Source organism: Heterodontus francisci, chromosome 6 (genome assembly GCF_036365525.1).
Source record: "Heterodontus francisci isolate sHetFra1 chromosome 6, sHetFra1.hap1, whole genome shotgun sequence".
NCBI classification, from domain to species: Eukaryota; Metazoa; Chordata; class Chondrichthyes; order Heterodontiformes; family Heterodontidae; genus Heterodontus; species Heterodontus francisci.
This window is the reverse complement of record NC_090376.1, coordinates 45,978,398-46,001,043: the sequence shown is the minus strand read 5'-3', so window position 1 is coordinate 46,001,043 and position 22,646 is coordinate 45,978,398. Positions and strand designations below refer to the sequence as shown.

The following is a 22,646-nucleotide window of genomic DNA, read 5'->3' as shown; positions in this document are numbered from 1 at the left end:
ATGGAGAGAAACTCCGTTCCCCTTAATATCTTGAAAACTTCAATCAACTCACCCATAATTTTCTAAATTCTAGGTAGTACAACCCTATTTTTTGTAATCTCTCCTCATAATTTAAGCTGTGGAGTCTTCAGTATCATTCCAGTACATCTACATTGCACTCCGTCCAAGGCCTTCCGAAGGTGGGATGCCCATAACTGCTCGCAGTACTCCAGATGTGGTCTTATCAGGGATTTGTATAGCTGTAGCATGACTTCTACCCCTTGTATTCTAGTTATCAATATATAATGGCCAGCATTCCATTAGCCGCCTTGATTATTTTCTGTGTCTTCCAATGACATGCGATCTATGTGCATGTACTCCTAAGTCTCTTTGGATGTCCACTGCTTCGAGCTTTTCACCATTTAGAAAGTACTGTGATCTTTTTTTGTCCAAAGTGGATTACCTCACATTTGTCTACATTCTAATCCATTTATCACAGTTTTGCCCAATCACTTAATCGATTAAAAAACCTTTGTAATTTTATGCTTCCATTTACACTGCTTACAATGCTGTCTATCTTTGTGTCAGTGATAAATTTAGATAGCTGTCCCGTCATCTAAGTTAATAAATGCAATGAACAGTTGCAGTCCCAGCACAGATTCTTGTAGGATACCACAGGCCATGTCCTATCAATTTGAGTACCTTCCCATTATTGATGCTGTCTGTCAGCCAATCTCTGAACTAGGTCAATTATTTGCCTTCAATTCCAAGAGCTTCAACTTTAACTAACAGTCTCTTATAAAGGGCTTTATCAGTTGCCTTCCGAAAGTCTATATAAATAATATCCTTAGACATTCTCCTGTCCACTACTTTAGTTACCTCTTCAAAAAATTCCATCAGATTCATCCTGTATAACCTACCCTTTACAAATTTATGCTGGCTCTCTCTGATCAGCTGAACATTTTCAAGGTGTTCAGTCACTCTATATTTAATTGTAGACTCCAGTAATTTCCTGATCTTAGCTAGATGCTACAGTTGGTTTCAGTGCACCTGATTAGGAAGTGTAAAATTGGCCACAGCTCCTGAGTTGTCTGCTGGGAAATGTGCATGGGTTCTGCAGGAAATGCAGAAGTGTGGACGCAGTGTGAGGACCACATTGGGTCACCTGTGCCTTTCTTTCTCCATATGGCCCAGTAGTCTGCTGAAAGACTGTCGAATTCTCATAAGAAGAATGGCCACTTTGGTATTGGAGGATGCCTCTGCATTGCACCCCAACAAGGAGGGGAGAAAATTGGCAACAAAAAAAAATGCATTTGTGTAAATAATTTCCTCCTGTGTCCAAATTTTCCTGAGCAAATCAGAAGAAGTGGATCTCCAGGCTTCACTGTTTGGAAACGAAAATACTAGAGGAACCTGTAAGCTTTTACTGAGCTTTCAATTTGAAATACCAGTGCCAGAATACATGTTAAATGGAATTCGGCTATGCACGTTGACTCTATATATGTTTGGGAATAATAGAAATCTTAGTCGAGAGACCTTTTTGTGATCGTGTTTCCAAATTGCATGATGACTAACGCGAATGTAAGGAGGGAGGAATTGCATAAAATGGATAAGACTTTGGTTTTGTTTAACAAATGTGACTAAGCTTTTAAATTTGCACACAAACATACGAATTAGGAGCAGGAGTAGGCCACTCGGCCCCTCGAGCCTGCTCTGCCATTCAACAAGATCATGGCTGATCTGATCGTAACCTCAACTTCACAGTCCCGCCTACCCCCCGATAACCTTTCACCCCCCCTTTCTAATCAAGAATCTATCTACCTCTCCCTTAAAAATATTCAAAGACTGCTTCCACTGCCTTTTGAGAAAGAAAGTTCCAAAAAGACACGACTGTCTGAGAGAAAAAATTCTCCTCATCTCTGTCTTAAATGAACGACTCCTTACTTTTAAACGGTGACCTCTAGTTCTAGATTCTCCCACAAGAGGAAACATCCTTTCCACATTCCCCCATGTCAACACCCCTCAGGATTTTGTATGTTTCAATCAAGTCACCTATTCCTCTTCTAAATTCCAGTGGGTACAAGCCTAGCCTGTCCGACCTTTCCTCATAAGGCAGCCTGTTCATTCCAGTTATTAGTCAATAAACCTTCTCTGTGTTTCCAACACATTTACATCCTTCCTTAAGTAAGGAGACCAGTACTGTACATAGTACTCCAGATGTGGTCTCACCAATATCCTGCATAACTGAAGCATGACCTCCCTACTTTTGTCTTAAATTCCCCTCGCAATAAACAATAACTTTCTATTAGCTTTCCTAATTATGTGCTGTACGTGCATACTAACCTTTTGTGATTCATGCACTAGTACACCCAGATCCCTCTGCATCTCAGAGCTCTTCAATCTCTCACCATTTAGGTAATGTTTATTTTTTATTCTTCCTGCTAAAATGGACAATTTCACATTTTTCCCTTGATACTCCATTTGCCAGATCTTTCCTACTCACTTAACCTATCTATATCCTTTTGTAGCCTCCTTATGTCCTCTTCACAATTTATTTTCCTACTTGTCTTTGTGTCATCAGCAAATTTAGCAACCATACCTTCGCTCCCTTCAGCCAAGTCATTTATATAAATTGGAAAAAGTTGAGGCCCCAGCACTGATCCTTGTGGCACACCACTCGTTACATCTTGCCAGCCAGAAAATGACCCATTTATGCTGACTCTTTGTTTCCTGTTAGCTAGCCAATCTTCTATCCGTGCCAATATGTTACACTCTACACTATGAGCTTTTATTTTCTGCAATAACCTTTGATGTGACACCTTATCAAATGCCTTCTGAAAATCTAAGTACAGTACATCCACCGGCTCCCCTTTATCCACAGCACATGTTACTTCCTCAAAATACTGCAATAAATTGGTTAAACATGATTTCCCTTTCACAAAACCATGTTGACTGCCTGATTACTGTGAATTTTTCTAAGTGCCCTGTTATAATGTCTTTGATTTAGCTTCTGACATTTTCTAACAGTTAAGCTAACTGGCCTGTAGTTTCTTGCTTTCTGTCTCTCTCCCTTTTTGAATAAAGGAGTTACATTTGCTATTTTCCAATCTAATGGAGCCTTCCCCGAATCTAGGGAATTTTGGAAAATAAAACCAACACATCAACTATCTCACTAGCCACTTCTTTTAAGACTCAATGATGAAGTCCATCAGGACCCGGGGACTTGTCAGCCCGCAGCTCCAACAATTTGTTCAGTACCACTTCCCTGGTGATTATAATTTTCTTGAGTTCGTCCCTCACTTCTATTTCCTGATTTACAGCTATTTCTGGGATGTTACTTGTCTACTCTATAGTGAGGACCAATACAAAATCCCTGTTCAATTCATCTCCCATCTCCTTATTTTCCATTATTAATTCCCTAGACTCACTTTCTGTAGGGCCAGTGCTCACTTTATTAACTTTTCAATGTTAAATATCTAAAGAAATGCTTACTATCTGTTTTTCTATTTCTAGCTAGCTTTCTCTCGTATTCTAATTTTTCCCTTCTTATTAATCTTTTAGTCATTCTTTGTTGTATTTTATATTCTGTCCAATCTTCCAATCTGTTTTGGGGAACTTGGCTTAAAATTATGACAGTGAATCAATGGGTAAATGTACAGTATTGCTGAGCCGTAGTGACTAGGATCAGCAACAACTTGTGTTTGTAAAGCGTCTTTAATGTAGTAAAACATGCCAAGACACTTAAACAAAATTTGACACCGAGTCAGGTAAGAAGATATTCGAGCAGAGCTTGGTCAAAAAGGTAGGTTTTAAGGTGCATCTTAAAGGAGGGAAGAGAAAGCTGGAAAGATGTAGGCAGAGAATTCCAGAGCTTAGGACTTGGGCAGCCGAAGGCACAACCACCAATGATGGAGCTATTAAATGGTGGATGAAGGTGTCCCCCTCTTTGCTGAACTAGCTATTTTTGGTTTAATTGTCTCTAAAATTGGCCTTGGTGCTACATAGGGATGGGGACATCAGCCAGAATCTGCACTTATGATGGCTATCTAAAAGTATGTGTGTAAATGTTAACTGAGGAATAGATCTGGACCTGTTGCAATTTACCCCTGTTCCCACATTAAATACCTTCAAGATCCCATGGCACTTTACAAGATAGAGTGTGGAGATTTACTGTTCTCCCAGTTAACATTTCATCCCTCAACAAAATTTCTGGTCAACATTTTTACATCAAAATTGATTAACTGATCATTTTGTTTTTTAATTAAATTTTACTGTGCACATATTGACTCTGCATTTGCCTACTTAAGTGACTATGCAAAGTATTTCATTGTCTGTGAAGCACATTAAGACGTTTTACAGATATGAAAAGGCTTTATATAAATTGAAGTGCATAACTAAACAATGCTTACATATTTATGGTTGATGATGCATTTTGCTGAAAAGGTGTGAGCCACATGTGCAAAGCTTTTATGGTGAATGAAACATGAATGACCAAAACTTGCAGGGCTACAGGGATCAAGTAGGGGAGTGGGACTGATTGGATTGCTCCACAGAGAGCCAGCATGGACTTGATGGGTTGAATGGCCACCTATGTTGTAAATGACTCTATTTGAAAACACGTGACTATCATGGAATCAGTCATTTACAGCACAGAAAGTGGCCATTCGGCCCATTGAGTCCATGCCAGCTCTTCGTAGAGCAATCCAGTAAGTCCTGTCCCCTTAACCCTGCAAGTTTATTTCTTTCAAGTAAACTTTCAATTGCCTTTTGAAATCACTGTCTCTGCCTCCACCACCCTTGTATGCAGCAAGTTCCAGGTCATTGTGACTTGCTGCGTTTAAAAAAAAAAGAAAAAACGTTCTTCCTCACATCCACCCCCCCACCCCTCCGCCCTGCATCTCTTGCCCAAAACCTTAAATCTGTGTCCCTTAGTTCTTGTACCATCAGCTAATGGGAACAGTTTTTCCTTGTCAGCCTTATCCAAACCTGTCATAATCTTGTACACCTCAATCAAATCTCCCTGCAAGCTTCTTTGCTCCGAGGAGAACAACCCCAGCTTATCCAATCTAACCTTCTAGCTAAAATCGCTCATCCATGGAACTCTCTCTCCCAGTCCTCCTTCATTTGCCTGCAGCTTTTGACATGGTTGACCACACCATCCTCCTCTAATACCTCTCCATTGTCGTCCAGCTGTGTGGGACTTCTCTCACCTGGTTCCATTATCTATCTAATTGTAGCCAGATAATCACTTGCAATGACTTCTCTTCCTGCTAGCGCACCATTACCTCTGGTCTCCCCCAAGGATCTGTCCTTGGCCCCGTCCTACATCTACATGCTGCCCTTTGGTGACATCATCTGAAAGCACAGTATTCGTTTTTGCATGTATGCTACCACTTCTCTTGACTCCTCCACTGTTGCTAAATTATCAGACTGCTTATCTGACATCCAGTACTGGATGAGCAGAAATTTCCTACAATTAAATATTGGGAAGACTGAAGCCATTGTTTTCGGTCCCCACTCTAAACTCCATTCCCCAGCTATCAACTCTATTTCTTTCCTTGGTAGCAGTCTGAGATTAAGCCAGTCTGTTTGCAACCTTGGTGTCACATTTGACCCTGAGGTGAGCTTCCAACCTCATATTCGTGTCATCACTAAGACTGCCTACTTTTATCGCTGTAACATCACCTAACTACACCCCTGTCTCAGTTCACCTGCTGCTGAAACCCTCATTCATGCCATAGTTACCTCTAGACTTGACTGTTCCAATGCACTTCTGGCTGGTCTCCGACATTGTACTCTCCTATCATCCCCCTGTCCCTACAAACTCTTCAGAACTGTGCCGGTATGACCTTTCCCCATCCCTTCTGCCAAAATGCATCACGTCACATTTGTCTGTATTAAATTCCATCTGCCACTTGTCTGCCCATTCTGCTAGCCTATCTATGTCTTGTTGCAGTCGATTGGCATGATCCTCACTGTTTGCCACTCCGCCATGTTTGGTATCAGCTGCAAATTTTGAAATGTTACTCTATTCCAATATCCAACTCATTTATATATCAAAAAGCAATGGTTGTCGCACTAACACTTGGGGAACACCACTGTCTACCTCCTTCAGTCTAAAAAAAAAATAGCCATTTACAAAGACTTGCTGCTTTCTGTCTTTAAGCTAATTTTTTATCAAAGCTAACACTGACCTTCCTATTCCATGAGCCTCAGTTTTGTTAACCTGTCTTTTATGTGGTACTTTGTCAAACACTTCCTTAAAATCTAAATGGACAACATCCACTGCATTCCCTTAATCGACCTTCTCAGTTACTTCATCAAAAAATTCAATTAGATTAGTCATGCATGATCTGCCTTTCACAAATCTGCCCTGGCTATCTTTATTTAACTCTCACGTCTCCCAATGCCTGTTGATTTTTGCCCCTGATTATTGTTTCTGAATACTTCTAAATCCTTCCGCCATCTTGTCTGTAGCTTTGTAGCCTCCTCTACCTACTGTAGCCCAACAAACCCCCGAGCTCTCTGCAGTCATCCAATTTCTAGCCTCTTGTGCATCCCCAATTTTCATCACATTACCCTTGGTGTCTGTGCTTCAGCTACCTAGGCACTAAGCTCTGGCACTCCCTACCTTGACTTCTCCGCCTTTACCTCTCTGCTCCTTCAAGACACTCTTTAAAACTTCTTTACCCAAGCTCTTGTCCTAATATCTCCATATGTGACTCTGTCAAATTTTGTTGGACAACGCTCCTGTGAAGCACTCTTGGGGTATTTTATTGTGATAAAAGGTGCTATATAAATGCAAGTTGTTATGGGTGACCTATTAAGAATAGCTGTTGGGGTTAAAGTAATTTTATTTCTTTTTCCCCAGTTGTCCACACATGCTATTCCCAGTCAAGTGAACAGATAACTTAGGTCTGAAACATATCTGCTCATCAGCAACTTATGGTAATTATCTGTCTAATTCTTTCTAACTGCCTTAAAGTGGTGCCTTGATCTGCACTGAGTTTCGCTGCCTGCAGCTAAGACCAGGTATTCAACTCAGTGGGAGATAAGACTTCACTCGTGCAAACCTATCAATCCATGGCACTCTGCCAATCTTGCATTTCCATATTTCAAAAAGCAGAATACTTCTGTCACTGATGTAAGACTTCATAAAACTGGGATCATTCTCTATTCTCAGCAGCATGTACAACTTCTTGCAGTATGCAATATGCAAATACATTGTGTAGTACTTTTTTCTTCCCAAATAGTATTGTGGGCTGAACAATTTCAAGCTCCTTCCACCAGAGACTTACTGTCTATTTTTTTTCTGCTAGATGGAGCACTTTGTTGTAGTTGAATATTCACTCGCCGGTTTAGGTGGAAAAGCCAGTAGGACCTGACTCAGCCCACAGCAGCACACCTTTGTTGGCCAATCATGGAATGACGACTGCAACTGTGGTGCCATCCTGACTGAAGAAGGAAGTGTTGAAGTGGGGATATTCCGGGTTTTTTAAAAATCACTTGGCAACAATTTATTCGTTTAGATTACTCTTATAAATTCTAAATTACTATCATTTTGTAGAACTTTTAAATCATTATTATTCACACATTACCCAGTTTGCTCCTTTTTATAACTTTGTAATAATTGGAACACAATGGTTTAAATTGTGTGATTCAAATAATTGTCCAACATCTTTTGCTTCCTTATTGACTTTCAACTGCCCTCTGAAATGGCCCAGCAAACCATTAGTTTGTATTCAAGAAGGCGGCTCACCGCTACCTTCTTGAGCAATAAATGTTGCCTTGCCAGCGATGTCCACATCCCGTGAATGAATTTTTAAAAATGGCTTTTCTTTACTATCAGAATAAAATTCTTCACTAAGGAAATATGCTTGCCAAAAAAATAGATTTTAGAAGGATCTGCTTTTGAATCTATTTCCTGTAATTCGAGTTAGAGTCAATATTGGAAACTCCATAGTCCATATACTTACAACAATGATGTTTTCTCTCTCTTCTCTCTATCACTAGGCTAAAAAATAAGCCTGAAAGTTAAGTCTGCTCCAGAGCTTACCTCTGCTGGAAAGGAAATGGCTTTAAAGCTGGCCATTTTGTTTGAATTGTGTTTTTGTTTGACGAGAGATGTTTCTGTAGTGAAGACTTAAATTTTTTTTTAAAGGGCTACAGTTTCAACAAAAGCAGCAGCAGTGCTGTTTGAATACTAAAAGCAGCAAACAGTGATTTTATTGATTTAATTACTAAATACTTCCCTTCTGCTTGATACAACTTCTTGACAACTATTGATCCCAGCACACAGTGCTGTTATATGAAGGTAGAACTTTCTAGAGACTAGGTCAATGAAAGGCTCCCATCTGCAATGAAAATGATTCAGAGCAGATGAAATAAAATTGGCTTATATCATCAGGAAATTGAGATACTGGTTGTTTATGATCTGATGCTGCGGTATCTGCAGTTTCATCATGCCCCAATCTTTTTTCCCTAAATTTCACAAGTTGATGGCAGATCTGAGGTATAAAGAATATTGCAGATAGATTTGAATCAATTGGCAACGTGACAAGGATTTGAAAGCTGCAGATTGATTTTTTTTTTGAAGAGACCAAGAAGGAACAGAATAATTTAAAGTAAAGCATTTATATTAAGAGGAGAAAGGCTATTATTTTAAATATGGTTATTGTGGTGATGCATAATCCAAATAAATATTGCAAATGAGCTAAACTACTGGGACTTTGGCTGATGTTGCAATATGGCATCATGTAATCACTAAAAGAAATGTAACAAAAGTGAAATCCAGTAGCTGCTGGAAATCTGAACTAAAAAAAGAAAATGGAAAACACTCAGCAGATCAGGCAGCACGTATGGCCGAGAACCTTTCATCAGAACCAGAAGATGTTCAAGATTAACAGTTTTTAAGCAAGTACAGAGCCAGGAAATCGGGGTGAGGGAAGGAAAGAACAAAGGGGAAAGTGTGATAGCGTGGTAATGGTACAAGGCAAAAGAGGGTTTTAATGAGACAAGTAAAGAAACAAAAGGTGGGCCCTGAGGAGGTGTATAAACGGTTAGAGCAGAATGGAGAGGGGAAGGAAAGCATGGAAAATCTGGCAAAGACTAGAAGGATCCTGTGGCCTAGGAATATATGTAGAAATCTGGGTAGTTCCCAAGGGTGCAGATCAAAATGACAGCTGTTAGGGAGATCCCTAGCTCAGGCACCAACCCACACTTCCTCCACTCCCAGTGGCTGTGGTGTAGCCATCCTCCATTACCAGCACCTGCTGTCTGAGGAAATGGGAATGGTGGTTAAGATCTAAAGTTAATAAACTCACTGTTAAGACAGGAAGGCTGTAAAGTGCCTAATAACAAGATGAGGTGATGTTCCTCAAGCGTGCAGTGAGAATCATTGCAACAATGTAGAAGGCTAAGGACAGAGGTCAGAATGGGACGGAGAATTGAAGTAAGCAACTGGAAGCACTGTCACACTTCAGGATTGAATGGAACCTAATTTGTATTTGGTTTCCCCAGTGTAGAGGAAACCACATTTTGAGCAGCAATTATAGTATACCAAGTCCTCTTGCCATGTTGTAGAATCACAGGTGCTTTTCCTTCTAATACATGATGCTCTCTGTAGAAATGAAAACTTGTTTTATTTCAAGATTCAAGAAATTTGGTTTAATTCTCTTTTTCTTGCTTATTCCCTCTCGCTCGCACCCCCCACCCCCCCCACCCCCATCCCGGACCACCACCCCAAATGAGTGTTATAGACAAGCTCACGAGCTCTGATTTGACTTCTCATGCCTGTAAAATTTACATTTCGTACCTTACAAATGTGCTTATTGTAAAGCATTACATCATGAGTTTGTGTATTATTTCTGTCTGTCTTTTTCTTTCAATGTTTCTTTTTATCTTTTTTTTTTGTATTCTAACCTTCTAGCCGGCCAAAGCTTTCCCAGTAACCAACTTTTTGTGTACAGAGTTTCAAAGGTTTATATTTGTCTACAGCACAGAAGCTTAAAAACTGATACTGGTTGGTTGTGCTCCTTTCCATGATTTAAGTGTATACCTATTGATACCCTGGGGTGGAAACCATCATGTCCTGGAGATTTGTCTACCGTTAATGACATTGATTTCTCCATGTTTCTAACCAGTATTGAACTGGTTAGTTCTCTTTTTTTTTTTTGTTTTCCTTGTATCCTTATCTTCCCTGCGAAGACTGATGCAAAGTCGCTGTTTAGTAAGTCTGCCATTTCCTGAATTCCACTGACAATATCATCTATATCTGTCATTAAGGGGCCCACGTTACTCTAAGCCGCCCTCTTTATCTTAATATATTTGTAAAAAACTTTGTTTCCTTGATATACCTCATAAGTTTTTTTTTCTTGTATTTCCATTAGATATAGCACGTCACCTCTGTCCCACTTAGCAATGCGATTTGTGCCACAGTATACAATGGAGGGTGTTTGCACTGTGAAGAAACTTTGTGTCCACTACAATTGAATGCTAGACTGGTCTGGACAAGATCAAATAGATTACTGTCTTGAGTTGGTTCTCTCACCAAATGATGCAGGCATTTCATCCCTCAGTGCTTGCTGCAAGTCTTTTTCAAGATGGAAAAGTACTAATTTGTTAATTACGGAGTTATGATTTGCAGATTTCCTTGGCTGTGTTTGACATGAAGTCATGAGTCAAAATTGTATACCACTGTGCCCCCACTTCTGTTGGTCTGTCCTGAAAGTGGCACAGGGACATTAAACAAAAACAAATTACTGCAGATGCTGGAAGTCTGAAATAAAAACAGAAAATGTTGGAATATCAGCAGGTCAGGCAGCATCTATGGAGAGAGGAAGAGTTAACATTTCAGGTTGGTGATCTTGTGTCAGAACTGTTCTGATGAAAGGTCATCAACCTGAAATGTTAACTCTGTTTCTTTTTCTATTGATGCTCCCTGACCTGCTGAGTATTTCCAGAATTTTCTGTTTTTATTCCAGGGTTATTACTGAGGGAATCTGGGATGCTGGTTAGAAGATCTGACTCTTGTATCTGTGACTGTCAGCCTATTGCTTGACTAATCTGTGGAATAGCTCTCCTGATTTAGGCACCAGTCTCCTAGATATTGGTGAGAAGGACTTTGGAGGATGATCAAATGGGTTGGCATTGTTTGAGTCTTGTGCTGAGTTGATGCCTGGTTGTTGCTGATGGATCTGTCTGATTTTGTTTTCTTATTCTGTTTCGTCGGCTTGCTAGGCTATTTGAGGGCACCAAAAGTGAACAATATACTAGCACTCAAGTTGTGTAGGCCAGATCATGTAGGGATGAATGACAGGTATTCTTCCCTGAAATATATTAATGAGCCAGTAGGATTGTTATGCCAATCTGGCATCATCCATGATCATATTTGTCTGGTGCATTTGAGATATCTAAATGTAAGCACCCCCCCCCCCCCCACTAACCCCGTGCCACCTCTGTTTTAAAAAAATATATATAGGCAGTGTGCTTATTTAGTACCTCTGTTGTTCTCTTAAATTCTACGATAAATTTGGCTCCTTAATTTCTTAGAAAAATGTGTCACTTTCTCATTGTCAACATTTTCCATATCCCAGTCTATTATTGAGTATTTTAAATCTGCTAAAATTATATATATTTTTAATGCCTGTCATTCTAATAATTGTACAAATTTTGTCCTCAATATTTTCACTGTTCAACAGTGAACAACCAAATTCCCAGTAATGTGACTGATCTCTTGTTAATCCTCAGCTCATAGAAACATAAAAAATAGGAGCGGGAGTAGGCTGTTCCGCCATTCATTATGATCGTGGCTGATCACCCAACTCAGTAACCTGTTTCCGCTTTCACCCCATACCCTTTGATCCCTTTAGACCCAAGAGCTATATCTAACTCCTCCTTGAAAGCATACAATGTTTTGGCCTCAACTGCTTTCTGTGGTAGTGAATTCCACAGGCTCACCACTCTCTGGGTGAAGAAATTTCTCCTCATCTCAGTCCTGAAAGGTTTACCCTGTATCCTTAGACTATGACCCCTGGTTCTGGACTCCCCCACCATTGGGAACATCCTTCCTGCATCTACCCTGTCAAGTCCTGTTAGAATTTTATAGGTTTCTATGAGATCCCCCCTCACTCTTCTGAACTCCAGCGAATATAATCCTAACCGACTCAGTCTCTCCTCATATGTCAGTCCCGCCATCCCAGGAATCAGTCTGGTAAACCTTCACTGCACTCCCTCTATAGCAAGAACATCTTTCCTCAGATAAGGAGACCAAAATTGCACGCAATATTCCAGGTATGGCCTCACCAAGGCTCTATATAATTGTCAATCTCTGCTTTAAACATACTCAATGACTGAGCTTCCACAGCCCTCTGGGGTAGAGAATTCCAAAGATTCACAACCCTCTGAGTAAAGACATTTCTCCGCATTTCTGTCCTCAGTGACTTCCCCCCTATTTTGAAGTTGTGTCCCCTTGTTCTAAACTCCCCAACCTGCTTCTTCCCTGTCTATCCCTTTTAAGTATTTTGTAGGTTTCAATGAGATCACCTTTCATTCTTCAAAACTCGAGAGAAAACAGGCCCAGTTTCCTCAATCTCTTGTTAAGAGCCCGCCAACCCGGGAATAAGTCTGGTGAACCTTCGTTGCACTCCCTCTATGGCAATAATATCCTCCCTAAGGTAAGTGGACCAAAACTGCACACACTACTCCAGATGTGGTCTAACCAAGGTTCTCTACAATTGAAGCAGGAGTTCACTACTTCTGTACTCAAATTTTCTTGCGATAAAGTCCAACATACCATTAGCCGCCTTAATTGCTTTCTGCACCTGCATGTTAGCTTTCAGTGAGTTGTTGACAAAGACACCCATGTCCCTTTGTACATCTACATTTTCTAATCTCTTACCATTTTAAGAACTGCTCTGCACGTCTATTCCTCCTAACAAAGTGGATAATGTCACATTTTTCCACATTATATTCCATCTGCCACATTCTTGCCCACTCACTTAAGTTTGTCCAAATCCCCTTGAAGCCGCTTTGCATCTTCCTCACAACACATTCCCACCGAGTTTTGTGTCATCTGCGAACTTGGAAATATTACATTTGGTCCCCACATCCAAATCATTGACATATATTTTGATCATTTGGGGCCCAAACACTGATCCCTGTGGTACGCCACTGGTTATAGCCTGCCAACGCGAGAATGACCCATTTATTCCTACTCTCTGCTTTCTGCCTGTTAACCAATCCTTAATTCATGCCGGTATATTACCTCCTATCCCATGTGCTTTAATTTTGCTAACCAACCTCCTGTGGGGGACTTTATCAAAAGCCTTCTGAAAATCCAAGTATACTACGTCCACCGACTCCCCGTTATCAATTCTGTTAGTAACAGCCTCAAAAAAACTCCCAACACGTTTGTCAAACATGATCTCCCATTCATAAATCCATGTTGACTATGCCCAATCAGATCATTATTATCCAAGTGTCCATTTATCACATCCTTTAGAATAGATTCTAACATTTTCCTAACGACTGATGTATGCCTAACAGGTCTGTAACTCCCTGTTTTCTCTCTCCCTCCCTTCTTAAATAGTGGGGTGACACTTGCGACCTTCCAATCTGCAGGAACCACTCCAGAATCTATATTCACCAATCTACCTGTTGCAGCTGCATCTGTCGATGACAGTATTGATGGGAGTGACCACCGCACAATCCTTGTGGAGACAAAATCCCGTCTTCACATTGAGGATACCCACCATCATGTTGTGTGGCACTACCACTGTGCTAAATGGGGTAGGTTTCAAATTGATCTAGCAACTCAAATCTGGGCATCCATGAGGCGCTGTGGGCCATCAGCAACAGCAAAATTGTACTCAGCCACAATCTGTAACCTCATGGCTTGGCATATCTCCCACTCTGACATTCCCAACAAGCCGGGAGACCAAGCTTCGTTCAATGAAGAGTGCAGGAGGGTATGCCCGGAGCAGCACCAGGCAAACCTAAAAATGAGCTTTCAGCCTGGTGAAGCTACAACACAGGACTTCTTGCATGCCAAACAGCAGAAGCAGCATGCAATAGACAGAGCTAAGCAATCCCACAACCAATGGATCAAATCTAAGCTCTGCTGTCCTGCCACATTCAGTCGTGAATGATGGTGGACAATTAAACAACTAACAGGAGGAAGAGGCTCCACAAATATCCCCATCCTCAATGATGGGGGAACCCAGAACATCAGTGCGAAAGACATGGCTGAAGCATTTGCATCCATCTTCAGCCAGAAGTGACGAGTGGATGATCCATCTCAGTGTCCTCCTGAGGTCCCCAACATCACAGATGCCAGTCTTCAGCCAATCTGATTCATTCCACATGATAGTGATATCAAGAAACGGCTGAAGGCACTGGATACTGCAAAGGCTACAGGCCCTGACCACGTTCCGGCAATAGTACTGAAGACCTGTGCTCCAGAACTAACTGTGCCCCTAGCCAAGCTGTTCCAGTACAGCTACAACACTAGCATCTATCCGGTAATGTGAAAAATTGCCCAGGTATGTCCTGTACACAAAAAGAAGGACAAATCCAACCCTCCCAATTACCGCCCTATCAGTCTACTCTCCATCGTCACCAAAGTTATGGAAGGGGTCGTCGACAGTGCTGTCAAGTGGCACTTGCTCAGCAAAACGGGATGGGCGACACAGTGGCGCAGTCGTTAGCACCGCAGCCTCACAGCTCCAGCGACCCGGGTTCGGTTCTGGCTACTGTCTGTGCAGAGTTTGCAAGTTCTCCCTGCGACCGCGTGGGTTTCTGCCGGGTGCTCTGATTTCCTCCCACAGCCAAGGACTTGCAGGTTGATGGGTAAATTGGCCAGTGTAAATTGCTCCTTGTGTAGTTTGGGTAGGAGAATTGAGAGAAGGTGAGGATGTGGTAGGGTGTATGGAATTAATGTAAGATTAGTATAAATGGATGGTTGATGGTCGGCACAGACTCGGTGGGCCGAATGGCCTGTTTCAGTGCTGTATCTCTCTGACTCTAAAACCTGCTCAGTGACGCTCAGTTTGGGTCCCGCCAGGGCCACTCAGCTCCTGACCTCATTACAGCCTTGGCCTTAGCAAGGACAAAAGAGGTGAGGTGAGAATGACTGCCCTTGGCATCAAGGCAACATTTGACTGAATATTGCATCAAAGAGCCCTAGCAAAACTGGAGTCAATGGGAATCGGGGAAAACTCTCTGCTGGTTGGAGTCATACCTAGTACAAAGGAAGATGGTTGTGGTTGTTGGAGGTCAAATATCTGTCTCAGGACATCACTGCAGGAGTTCCTCAGGGTAGTGTCCTAGGCCCAACCATCTTCAGCTGTTTCATCAAACACCTTCCCTCCATCATAAGGTCAGAAGTGAGGATGTTCGCTGTTTGCACAATGTTCAGCGCCATTCGCGACTCCTCAGATAATGAAGCAGCCTGTGTACAGATGCAGCAAGATCTGGACAGCATCCAGGTTCGGCTGATAAGTGGCAAGTAACATTCACTGAAAAGACCCCAGTTCTGTTTTTGCCACCAAAGTGGCTAACCTCACATTGATCCACATTATACTGCATCTGCCATGTATTTGCCCACTCACCCAACCTGTCCAAATCACACTGGAGCTTCTCTACATCCTCCTCACAGCTCACACTCCCACCCAGCTTTGTGTCGTCTGCAAACTTGGATATATTACATTTAATTCCCTCATCTATATCATTAATATATATTGTGAATAGCTGGGGTCCTAGCACTGATCCCTGCGGTACCACACTAGTCATTGCCGGCCACTCGGAAAAAGACCTGTTTATTCCTACTCTTTGTTTCCTGTCTGCCAACCAGTTCTCTGTCCATGTCAGTACCTTACCCCCCAATCCCATGTGCTTTAATTTTGCATTATATGGGACCTTATTGAAAGCCTTCTGAAAGTCCAAATACACCACATTCATTGCTTCTCCCTTATCTATTCTACGAGTTACATCCTCAAAAAATTCCAGTAGACTTGTCAAGTATGATTTCCCTTTCGTAAATCCATGTTGACTTTGTCTGATCCTGTCACTGTTTTCCAAGTGCTCTGCTATTACATCTTTTATAATGGACTCTAGCATTTTCCCCACTACTGATGTCAGGCTAACCGGTCTATAATTCCCTGTTTTCTCTCTGCCACCTTTTTTAAATAGTGGAGTTACATTAGTTACCCTCCAATCTGTAGGAACTGTTCCTGAGTCTATAGAATTTTGAGAAATGATCAGCAATGCATCTACTATTTCTAGGGCCACTTCCTTAAATACTCTGGGATGTAGATTATTAGGCCCTGGGGATTTTTCGGCCTTCAATCCCATCAATTTCCCTAACACCATTTTCCTTCTACTACTGATTTCATACAGTTCCTCCTTCTCACTAGACCCTATGTTCCCCAACATTTTTGGGAGGTAATTTGTGTGCTCCTTTGTGAAGACAGAACCAAAGTATGTATTTAACTGGTCTGTCATTTCTTTGTTCTCCATTATAAATTCCCCCGTTTCTAATTGTAAGGGACCCACATTTGTCTTCACTAATCTTTTTCTCTTCACGTATCTATAGAAGATTTTAAAGTCAGATTTTATGTTCTCTGCAAGCTTACTCTCATACTCTATTTTTCCCTTCTTAATCAATCCCTTTGTCCTCCTTTGCTGAATTCTAAACTGCTCCCAATCCTCAGGTTTGCTGCTTGTTCTGGCCATTTTATATTTCTCCTCCTTGGATCTAATACTATCTTTTCTTTTGTAAGCCACGGTTGAGCTACCCTTCCTGTTTTATTTTTGCGCCAGACAGGAATGAGCAATTGTAATTCATCCATGCGCTCTTTAAATGCTAGCCATTGCCTATCCACTGTCAATCCTTTAACGTTCCCCAATCTATCATAGCTAAGTCGTGCCTCATACCTTCATAGTTTCCTTTATTTAGATTCAGGACCCTAGTTCTAGAATCAACTCTTTCAGTCTCCATCTTAATGAAGAATTCCATCATGTTATGGTCACTCTTCCCTAAGGGACACCACACAACAAGATTGTTAACTAATCCTTTCTCATTACACAATACCCGGTCTAGGATGGCCTGTTCTCTAGTTGGTTCCTCAACGTATTGGTCCAAAAAACCATCATGTACGCACTCTAGGAATTCCTCCTCTACAGTATTATTGCTAATTTGGTTTGCCCCATCTATATGTAGATTAAAATCACCCATAATTACAGTTGCACCCTTATTGCGTGCGTCTCCAATTTCCTGTTTAATGCCATCCTCTACATCACCACTATAGTTTGGGGGTCTATATACAACCCCCACCAACGCTTTCTGCCCCTTGTTGTTTCTTAGCTCGACCCATACAGATTCCACATCCGGATTCTCTGAGCTCATATCCTTCCTCACTACTGTATTGATTTCCTCTTTTGCTGACTACGCTACTCCACCTCCTTTTGCTTTTTGCCTGTCCTTCCTAATATCTTTTCTTTCTCCTTCAAGCATTAACAAGTATTTGGCCGAAGTATTTATTTTCGTCTTTTTGTAAAGTGAATTTCTGCAGAGAAAGCCTCTGTTTTTTCTTTAACCTGTGTGTGTGTTGGGTCCAGAAGGGAATACATGTATTTACATTCATATTGCAAACTGTGGTAATGCATTGCTGGATAAGTTGTGGTTTATAATAAACTGATATTGTTTATTAAAGAAACTTAGTGTATTTTATTCTGAAATTAAAAGTAGAATATACGATTGGCTGTATTGGTAACTGGGTAAGCATTTAAATATATATTGTGACCTGCAGAGAAGTGGAACTGGAGAAAGATAGTGCGCTCCTCCCACCTCGGTCGTAATAGCAGCATCTTCCTTTGTTTCCTGATAATCTCAGCCATGCCCCCGCCTTCATGCATAACACCCCTTTATGATCCCTAATTGGACCCACTCCTCCTTTTACTACCCTTTTACTATTTATATGCTTAGAGAAGACTTTTAGATTCCCTTTTGTGTTAGCTGCCAGTCTCTTCTCATACTCTTTCTTTGCTTCTCTCATTTCTTTTTTCACTTTCCCTCTGAACTTTCTATATTCAGCCTAATTCTCAATTGTTTTATCCACCTGACATCTATCATACACACCCACCATTTTTCTGCTTTATCCTATTCTCGATCACTTTCGTCATCCAGAGAGCACTGGGTTTGCTTGTCCTATCTTTTCCCCTCGTTGGAATGTACCTTGATTCTACCCAAACGATCTCCTCTTTGAAGGTCACCCATTGTCCCACTGCAACTATTTTGGTATTTGGCTAACAACCTAGTTTTACCAATCTTCGACAATAACTTATAATACTTGTATGGATTTTGTTAACTGCTTGGAAATCTTGCATTTGGGGGAAAAAAAGTTTTATATCACTTGAATTTAATTTGGGTGCTTTTTTCAAATAATAGACACTTAAGTATAGATTTCTCGATTGAAAACGGAAAATACTGGAAATACTCAAAATGGGAGCATTGGTTGAATCTTAGAGCTGGAAGTTGAAGTGTCTAATCAAAAGATGGGGTGCTGTTCCTCGAGCTTTTGTTGAGCTTCATTGTCCCTCAGCTTTTGATTAGACACTTTATAATCTTCCAGCTTTGTTAATTTGATTTCAGCAACTTCAGATCATAATCACTCCCCCATTTTCTCGAACAGATGCTGGTAATGGTTCTGCTGTAGCCATTTCCACTTCCTCTGCACCCATCTTTATTTTCTTTATTGTCTCATTGCCACTTCCCTTTTGTCTTGCACCATCATCCCTTTTGTCACTTGATCTCTCGTTAAACCGTTAAATCTCCAACTTCCAGTCCTGATGAACAGTCATCGACCCGAAGCAGTAATTCTGTTTCTCTCTCCACAGATACTGCCTAACATGCTAAGTATTTTCAGCATTTTCTGTTTTTATTTCAGATTTCCAGCATCATTAGGAATGGTAGCATTGCGGTTATGTTATTCTACAAGTAATTCAGAGGCCTGAGCTAATAATCCGGAAACATGAGCTCAAATGCCACCATGGAGGCTGGGGAATTTAAATTTACTTAATTAAATAAGTCTTGAATATTTTTTTAAAAACTAGCATCAGTAAAGGTGACCATGTTACTACTGGATTGTCGTTCAAAACCCATCTGATTTACTAATGTCCTTTAAGGAAGCAAATCTGCTGTCTGGCCTATATGTGATTCCAGACCCACAGCAATGTGGTTGACTCTTAACAGTCCTCTCAAATGTCCTAGCAAGCCACTCAGTTGTCAAGAAGGTGGCTCATCACCACCTTCTCAAGGGCATTTAGGGATGGGCAATAATTGCCAGCCTTAAGAGCAACACCCCTGTCCCGTGACTGCTATAGATTTCTCAACTACAGTGTTTTAGAATTGTCATCCATATTGCACTGTTGCTTTGCCTCAAGCCTGTGCATAGCTTTACTTTCTGAGGAGTCTGAGATGACAAGATAAATGCAGTTGAGAAAGGCCATTTGATCCATCAGAAATAAAAGTATGCGGTTCCCCCACCACTTTACAGAATCCAACTGACTTTCAGTTTTTGCATTCACTATTCTAGGAAGTGTGTCCTAAGTGTTGATTATTCATTGCATGAAGAATTACTTCCTGACATCTTATTTAAATCAGGCTTTCACCTGCAGAACCCAATGTCCTTCTGTTAGGGCTTAACTTGAAGTCATGCTCTGGTCTTTTAAAAAAAAAAAAATACTATTTAGAATATCAAGTACTTCTATACAGCACCCCCCCGAATTTCCTTTATCAAAGCTAAAGAGCAATTACATTTTCTGCTTCTGGAGATTAGCCACTTGTCTCTGCTTCATCTGCTTGGATATTTAACTGGTATCTAGGTGATCAAAGTACATTACTTAAGGCGCTGTCTGATTACTGTATAAGTTAATTCTGATTTCCTCTGGTTTTTGTTTTAGTGATTAGCAATGTAACATAGCATTCCTCTGGTTGCTTTGTTGATTGCTGCTGCATATTGACTGGACATGTTAAATGTTCAGCCTAACAGCCCAGATCGCTTTCGACCTCACCTGTAACTTGTTCAGAACGATTCATGGAGTATGTGTGTTGCAGTTTTTCTCCCAGTTTTCTCCTGTTGTGGAAAATTTTGCACTTGGTTATGTTAAGTTTTATGTGACACTTTTCTGCCCATTTATAATTTTATCAAACTCCTTTGAAACTGGTGCTTCCTTTGACTTGACTTTATTCACCCCTTCCTCTCAATTTAGTATCATCTTTGATCTTGACCAATTTGTATTGAGTTTCTGCATCTCGGTCATCTATATAAATTAGAGCCAATAGGTCTCCCAGCATTCAATTCAGTACTTTCTCCACTCTGCCAGCACTGCCTTAATTCCTGCTTCCAGCCTTTCAATCTATTTCTTGTCCATTTCCTGGTTTTACCTTGAATTCTGACTTTTAATCTTTCATGGAAATTTTGTCAAAAGCTTTCTGGAATTCCAAGGTCCAAGTTTCAGCTTCGTTCAGTTGATAGCACTGTTGCCACTGAATCAGAGGATAGTTGGGTCAAACCCCACCATGTACTTAAGCGCACACATTTTACTGCAGTACTAAGTGATGCTGCAATGTGAGAAGTACTTGAATTCAGATGAGACACTGAATTGAGGCCCGCTTTGCCTGTACAGATTCAATCCATCTGAAAGATTCAATGCCACAAGTTAAAGAACAGGGAATTCTACCAGTATTCTGGCCAACATTGATAGCCTTTTTTTTAAAGCAGTATTTGCTGTCTGTGGGCCCTTGCTGTGCACATATTGTGTGTTGTATTTGTTTATATGACAGCAGTAACTATACTTCTAAAAGTAACTAATTGATTATGAATTACTTTTATGATGTCCTGAGAAGACACTATAGAATGTCTTTCCTTCCTTTACTTGTTTAGAGTCCACCTGCCATGCCACCTCCTGAAAAAATGAGTTGATGGGGTTGGTCAGGCAGGATACTGCTTTTCTGAAGCCATTTTGGGTGCCAGTGACTAGGTTATCATAATTGAGGCAATCCTCTAGTTTGCTATTGCTGATTGATTGATTGAATTATTTTAACCTGTTGATGTAAAACAAATGGACTCTTAGTTACCCAGACTAGAATTTTCACCTTTCTGAATATTTATTCCTTTCAATGTTCTGTGATATTGTCTGATTTATGTTGTGACATTGATCTTCATTTAAAACAGTTTATTCCCCATTTGTGTTGGTTTAATTTTCACCTTTGCATCTGATTTTTGTGAAGACCTTGGCCATGGTTCTTTCATTTCTGTTGTATTCAAGTGTTTGAGGGAGATAATAATTTGAACCTAATTTTCTGCTAATTTTTTTGTTGAAAATTGTAACCTCCTTTTCAACTTTTAGTATGCTAAGTGTTGTCCAAATTTTTGTGAGTTCTATGCTTGCACATTTATCTGAACTAATTGTTTTAGGAATAATTAAAGCAGCTCTGTCTTAATTGTAAACTTGAAAGTTTAAATGACATGAATAAAATTGATCTGAATTGTAAAAATCAAGCAAAATTTTAAATGGCAAGGTCTGTGAGAAAAGCTTTTTATCTATCCCTATAAGTACTTGTGCACTTGTGTGAACAAACAGGTTAGTACATTGCTCTACACTGGAGCACTTTGCATACAATGATTGATTGCATTTGTGCTCCATGAACAAAAGCGTTCGTAAGGAAATATTTCTAATTGCAGGTGGAACCTGAAGCACTACTTCAAGCTAACTCACTAGAACTGCAACCCAATCCATCGTTCTTTCTCTGTAACTTTCTGTTATTGTCTGGCTCCAGCAACATCCTGGAACATATTGACTGAATAGAGACCCAGGGAGCAGCATTTCTGCTTGGGGTCATAGGCGAAGGAAAGGTGGAGTCCAAGTGGCAGTATGTGCCACTTCCCAAATTCATCCTGTATCCAATACAAATACTCAAAACTTATCAACCTTGTATGTTGGAATGCACCCCTGTGTAATTGAGCATAGTTTATGAAAGGATTTATACTTATGATACTATGACTTTGTTGATCTTGTTTTGAGAAGCATAATTTATTTGAAATGAAATCTGGCAATTGACCTTAAATGATCATTGTTCTTATTCCTCCAGAAACCTGCAAACATTTTAGTAATGGGTGAAGGACCAGAACGAGGGAGAGTCAAAATTGGTATAGTATGCTGTAATTCTTTTTTATTTATGTGTAGTTACTATACTGATTATGGAAACTACCCTGGAAGTTTGTATTGTAGATTAAAAATAGATGTTCTGAATATTGTATCCAAATACAAGATTTTATTTTAAAACTTCTAAATTGCAGAATATTTTCATTTTTATTTTGTTTATTTTGCTTCCTGTGTAAAGAACTGCCATTGTGTCTCCAGACAAAGATCAGCCAACATCAGCTATAGAACATTGGTAGCTCCATGGGAAAATCCAATGCATTTCAGTTCTTTCCTGTCCCGGATGCCAGGCAAGTGGCATCCAAGCTATGGAATTTCCTGCCTGAGGATTTGCAATCACATCCAGAATAGGAAAGAATGCTGATCAGTGAGATTTGCTTGACACTAATTGCTGTTGTTAGCTGAGAAGATCCCTGCTGAGTGAGAAATTCAAAAATCTTCTACAA

The 22,646-nt window shown here is 40.5% G+C and overlaps 1 protein-coding gene across 9 annotated transcripts in view; it reads left to right on the top strand.

Annotated features, from left to right (window-relative positions):
* The window catches only part of cdk8 (cyclin dependent kinase 8), a 198,041-nt gene that overhangs the window by 111,962 nt on the left and 63,433 nt on the right, over positions 1 to 22,646 (top strand). For 8 of the 9 annotated variants that reach the window (XM_068033588.1, XM_068033589.1, XM_068033590.1 and 5 more), the window contains one exon: positions 22,130 to 22,187. In XM_068033588.1, the coding sequence (XP_067889689.1) occupies positions 22,130 to 22,187 (58 nt within the window). Of the gene's footprint in view, positions 1 to 6,906; positions 6,928 to 22,129; positions 22,188 to 22,646 lie in introns of those variants that run through there. The other variant, XM_068033593.1, reaches the window with a different exon arrangement.